The following is a 5953-nucleotide window of genomic DNA, read 5'->3' on the forward strand; positions in this document are numbered from 1 at the left end:
GATCTAGGGGACCATTATTTATGACACATAAAAAAGTTTACGACCCATAATCCTAGTTCATGACACTTAGGAAAATAAACCTATTTATGAACTTCTATCTATGAACCTCATCTACAGTTTATGGTTCCATTTACGGATCGTAGAAGACGTCCTAGTTCTCAAAAGTTCTGCAGAATTAGATTTTTTTTCTAAACTTTCTTGATTTGCTATTGTCCTAAAAATTTTGGGGTGTCACATTATTCCTAAATTATTTTTCTTGTCTTCCAAGTAAATAATATGTATAGGAGAGCATATTTTTTTATTAGGTATATGTGGAAGTTCCCTTGGTTGAAAAACTATGAAATATGAGTTGTAGGGTTAAACTTTTGCGTAAGAGTCCCTAGCCTACCTATAAATACGTTTCTGACTCTATAAGACTGGCATTATGGGCCTATAATAGATGAAACTATGGTTTTCATTTACTGACTTACAAGTTGGTGCTAGATCAACGACGATTTCGACGACACTTGAACAACTATGGCGGAAGGTACGTTCCAATTTATTTTTCCATTGCATTTTGGCTCTGCATATATATTTTTCTATATTCTGACTATATATTGAACATAAAAATCATATGAATCGAGTGTTCATTAAATTAGTTTTAAAGCTTATCAACTGAATTCATTGGTATGCATTTTTTCATGTGCTTAAATGATTCGAATTTAATTGGGTCCGATAATCTAACATATAAATACCATATGAAACAAGTAGATCGTTAAATTTGTTTTAAAGCTTATCAATCACATTCATAGGTATTTTTTCATGTTCTTAAATGATTAGGAATTAATTGGGTGCTGATAAACTAACATAGAGATAGCATATGAATAGAGTGGATGGTTAAATTGGTTTTAAAGCTAACCAATTGAATTCATTGTTTTGCTTTTTTTTTACAAGTGCTTAAATAATTCAAATTTAATTTGGCATCAATAAACTAATAAAGAAAAGATATTTTACTATAGAGAAAAAAAAGCAAAAAAAACAAAAGTCAAACATGTCCTTAGAGAAGTCAAATCATGTCTTAAATAAGTATTTGGTCAAAGATTCACTCAATATTTTTCTCTCCAAATTTAGAACTAAACAATTCTTCAAATATATGTATAGGTTTCATTATTTTTTTCAGATGCATTTAACAAACACAAGGAGGAGAGTCTAAAAGATTCATTTTGATGGCGGCGCTCAAGCACACTGCATACCTCAACAATGAATGGACTCCTGAAGAACAATCTGTTCTTGAAGAATTGCTCGCCAAGTAAGTCACTCATCCTATATTTGCTAAGAACTATAGTTTTCTCATATGAATTATTATTTGTTGCTCATAAGATGATTTTAACATTTGATGTCATGTGATGAAACACATAGAATTTTATGACTTATTAGATGTTGATAAGTGGTTGAGAATATTCACCATCGAACCACCGATAGATTTAGGGTTTGAGTCACCCTACAGGGTAGGGTAGGTGGGAACACTATTGATCTTCCTGGTATGAATGGAAATAAAAAGGTTGTTAACTATTTCACTATTACTATTGGTTATTTGATGGTATATATGACTAATCGCTATTAGACACTTTTCGCTTATAGATTGTCAAATAATACTACTTCCAAACCATATCTATTACTTTTTTACTTTGGATTTGCTTTGTTTAGTTTGACGAATATTATGCCTAATCTGACAGTGAAATACTATTTCTGCAGATACTCATCTGACAGAGAAATGCATTGTTATGTTCAAATTGCGATGCACTTAAAGGACAAATGTTTACGAGATGTAATATTCAGATGTAGATGGATGAGTGTAAGTCTTATTAATTTTAACTATTTCCCAACTATGCATAATAACTATGTTTAAATGTTCTTTTCCCTTTATTGAAGCAGCAAAATGGGAAGCAAGGAAGTGATGATATTTCAAGGAAAAATAAAGACAAAAAGGTGTATTCTATAATTGCAGCACATAGTTCTATATATTTCATTTTGCAAGTGTGTCTTTGTTGGACAAATTTCACACCATTTGAGAAACTTTGGTGTGATTGAAATCTTAGAATTGCAGACAATTGTATAGCTATATGCATATGACATAAACAAAAAGGTTGATGTGCTTAAACCAAAAGAGCAAGTGTATGTAATATATGCACACATTACATATTTGTTCAATATTCATTGTTCTATAATGTTACCCAAGCTAAGCCTACAATTAATATGTAGAGATTCAAAAAAGAGTATGTCTTCTGTTATTTTATTTTACTCACCATTTTAGATAAATTCTATACATTTAGGGGTCGTTTGGTGTGAGATATTAAAAATAATAGTGATGGGATGAATTTTTTTTATCTTGTTTGGTTGCCATGTTTGGGATAACTTATCCCACCATTTATAACATAGTGATGGGATAAGTTATCCCATATACATGGTGAAATAAGTTATCTCAGGATAACTTGTTTCCAACCAAACGACCCCTTACATTTTAACTCCCGGTAGATTACCTTATGCAGTCTGCACCTTCCAAATAAATGAAACAAATATTTGCTTCCAGTCTCCTCAAGTATGGGGAAAAAAAGGAAAAACATGTTGTACATTTATTGATTTTTGAACAATAAGTTCTTTTTCATGATTTCCTTGTTTTTTGGTTTTAGGAAAAACTTACAGATGTTATGCCAAAATTAACTAATATTGCAAATCAAACAAATGCTTCTCCCAATGCTCAAGCTATTTTGCCAATGGACAGTGATGGTGGAATTTTCTACCAAGGTTGGTCGTTTTGCTCTGCTTTTATTTTTAATACTCTAGAGTCTAGTAGGACATTTTAGAGGGAGGTATACATTTTCAGGAAGATGAAATGAATAGAGATGATAAAAGTATAATCTCGTCTTGATGATCAAAATCAAATCGTTAAAGTTGTTCTGATAACTATAATATACATACAATGTTTCAGCATTATTTTTTTGATTTTTTTTTTGTTTTGGACAATCATGCCTGAAATTTTTGCAGCCATTGGTGGTCCCATAGGGCAGCTTCTTCAACAAAATGCTCAGGCATTGGATCAACTTTCTGCTAACTTTGGCGCCGCTTGTAAGGTCAGTTGATGATTTTGAGATTTTCCAGTACACCTGTCTCACCCCTTTTATCTGTGATCTATGACAAACATTAATAATGATATCGTCTATTGTTTACACTAGTAATAAGTTTATTCCATAAGGAGAATATATGATTTTTATTGTTAAAGCATTATTTTTTTTGTGACTGATGCAGATCCAGGAAAACATCAACCTTCTCTTGCAGACTCAAAGTAATATCTTCAATGTTGTAAATAAGTATGATTGATTATCCTTCAATTCTCTCTCTCTCTCTCCCCAACTATATATATGTTTGCGTATCTTTACTAAAGTATCCGTTTATTTTTGCTCTTGTCATTCTCTTTTATCATTATTGGATATCTGATACGTCCAAACTTACACCATAATTAAAAAGTATAAAACGGTCAAAGTCAATAATAGAACCCAACAAGAGTTGGGTTTGATCCCACTGGGAATGGAGAAGAAAATATATCTACTAGTTCTTATCTTCAGTTGTGGTTGAAATTTCCAGAAATAGAGTTGCGTAAAGTAAATATTGGGTTTGTTTTAATGTCCAAGTAATTAGTTGTATTTAGAATCAAATAGTACAGTAACATATGACGGTTTCAAAGTTTGGTTATTGATTTAGAATAGACTAGGATTGTGTTCTCCATGACTTTTGGACTACAACTTAGATCTCATACGAATAACAGTCTCTTGATACAATGCATACATGATTTAGCAAGACCAGTACACGCATACACTTATCAGCCCTATCAGGTGAATATCACTCATCTCCTTTCGGTCTTAGAGTGTTTTAAGTTTTAACCCTTTCTTACTTGTTTAGAAACTACAAGACCAGTACACCTATACGCTTATCAGCCCTATCAGGTGAATATCACTCATCTCCTTTCGGTCTTAGTGTGTTTAAGTTTTAACCCTTTCTTACTTATTTAGAAACTATTCCCTCTCGGGCTCAAGTCTTCAAAACAAATTATTCAATTGTAGAGTTCATTCATTTCTTACTTTTCCTAATCAAATACTTCTCTCTCGAGCAAGTAATTAATAAACATAGGTCTAACGCGTGCACTTGTTAGAAAGAAATCAATGCAAAATTAGAAACGAAGCTTGCAAAACATTAATTGATAGTCATTTGTGGTTGATTTTAACGTTACTCCCTAGTCATGGTTCCCACAACCCTACTTGTGGTGTTTAGCTGCTCATGTTCTTAACCAAACAATTGTTAAACATTGATGAAAGTTTAGAAGTAATAGACTTACAATAATGAAACTTGATTAAAAATTCGAATCCCAAGATCAAACTTGGATCGACTATCCAAAAGATAAAACTAAAATAGAAAGATATCGTCTTTGCGATGAAAAACTTGTCTCATAGTATCGATGATAAAATTAAATTAAACCCTAAGTAATTAATTACAGTATTCAAAATAAATACTAATCGAAGTAGGAAAGTAGTTCAGTCAACAACATTCACGGATAGGTAAAATGGCTCGTGAAGCTTTTCACGATCCGTTTAAACCTTCAGTGATCCAACACTTAGAAATATTTGCTTAGTTTCAACTTCATCTTCCCACGAGTCACTGTACGGTCCGTCTGCATCTTCACGGCTCATATAGTTTAATTTCACTTGCTTTTTTCCTCCTACAGTTCATGTTCACGGTTGGGTTCACGAGTCATATACAACTTCAAGGCTTGCCTGGCCTCTCGTCCGCAACAACTTTACTCTAATTTCAACCTTACGGTTGGGTTCACGGGCCGTATACATCTTCACGGCCAAATTCTTTTAACATCTCTTTTCCTGCACATTAGACACAAGAAACATCATATCTATAAAAACACGCTCGGTTCCTTGCAATAATCCATTGTTTTGGGCATCGAAAGTTCACGATACATCAATCTTCTTTCCATGCTTTTTGTCACAAGAAACATCATATCTACAAAGAACTACTTCTTTCCATATTGAAAATAAAAAAGATAGATTGACCAACATTTTTGGTAAAGAAAGAAAAACTAGCTATCTGTCCATAAATTACATTTATATTAAAGTATATTTTTTTGTATTATATGCTCAGCAAGGTAAGTAATTTCTTAACTTAGATCTCTCGATTTTCTTTCCACTTCATAAAATGCTAAAATAAATGATCTCTTGCAGCTTAAATGACATTTCAGAGATGAAACGGATGCCTCCACTCCCTGTAAAGCTAAACGAAGAGCTCGCCAACTCAATCCTTCAGCAACCACAACCAGTCCAAGAAAAATCATGAGTTCCTACATTTTGTTCCTGTGTCGGGGCTTTATAGAGATGCTTCACTCAAGTTTCTGAACTTTCAATTACTTAGAAAACATTATACTTGCACCATGTTAATACTGTTTTTCTTCCTTTTTTTATGCAATGTTTCCTCAATGAAGATTGTGGCCTCTCATATTTTGAACACATTTATTAAATTGGATGTAGTTAGTCAAACAATATGGTATTAAGAAGTTTAGTTGTACACATGTAAGTGTTGGGTTTTAAAAGGTGTGAATGGAAAATCAAGAGTTGCGACTTTTATGAAGAGTTGTGATTTTTACGAAAAATTGCGACTTTTATGAAGAGTTGCAACTTTAGAAAAAATTGTGCCTTTTATGAAAGGTTGTGATCACTAGAAGTGGTACAATGGATAATTTATATGGGTATCCACTCAAATTTACCCATTTTAAATGGGTTGGTATCCAACTCATTTGAAAATGGGTAAAATCGAGTAATACTCATATTTACCCATTTAAAAGTGAGTAGTTAAATGGGTAATATGGGTAAAAAATGTTCATTCATAAAAGAAAGAAAAGTGATTAGAGGTGGGTGGT

General features: G+C 32.5%; 1 protein-coding gene across 3 annotated transcripts; it reads left to right on the forward strand.

Annotated features, from left to right (window-relative positions):
* The first annotated feature begins 214 nt into the window (after window positions 1-214).
* LOC102579632 (uncharacterized) lies at window positions 215-5626 on the forward strand. Of its 3 annotated transcripts, XM_015305138.1 has the most exons (8): window positions 215-526; window positions 1160-1288; window positions 1735-1834; window positions 1912-1968; window positions 2670-2784; window positions 3025-3110; window positions 3286-3347; window positions 5262-5626. In XM_015305138.1, the coding sequence occupies exons 2-8, from the start codon at window positions 1206-1208 to the stop codon at window positions 5371-5373; spliced, it is 615 nt and encodes a 204-aa protein (XP_015160624.1). In that variant the 5' UTR covers window positions 215-526; window positions 1160-1205; the 3' UTR covers window positions 5374-5626. The 3 variants fall into 3 exon arrangements, with proteins under 3 accessions (XP_015160624.1, XP_006366922.1, XP_006366923.1); XM_006366860.2 differs by having other exon boundaries at window positions 215-1288; XM_006366861.2 differs by having other exon boundaries at window positions 215-1288; window positions 1915-1968.
* The last annotated feature ends 327 nt before the right edge of the window (window positions 5627-5953 follow it).

The sequence above is a fragment of the Solanum tuberosum genome, unplaced genomic scaffold (genome assembly GCF_000226075.1).
Source record: "Solanum tuberosum cultivar DM 1-3 516 R44 unplaced genomic scaffold, SolTub_3.0 scf00681, whole genome shotgun sequence".
NCBI lineage: Eukaryota > Viridiplantae > Streptophyta > Magnoliopsida > Solanales > Solanaceae > Solanum > Solanum tuberosum.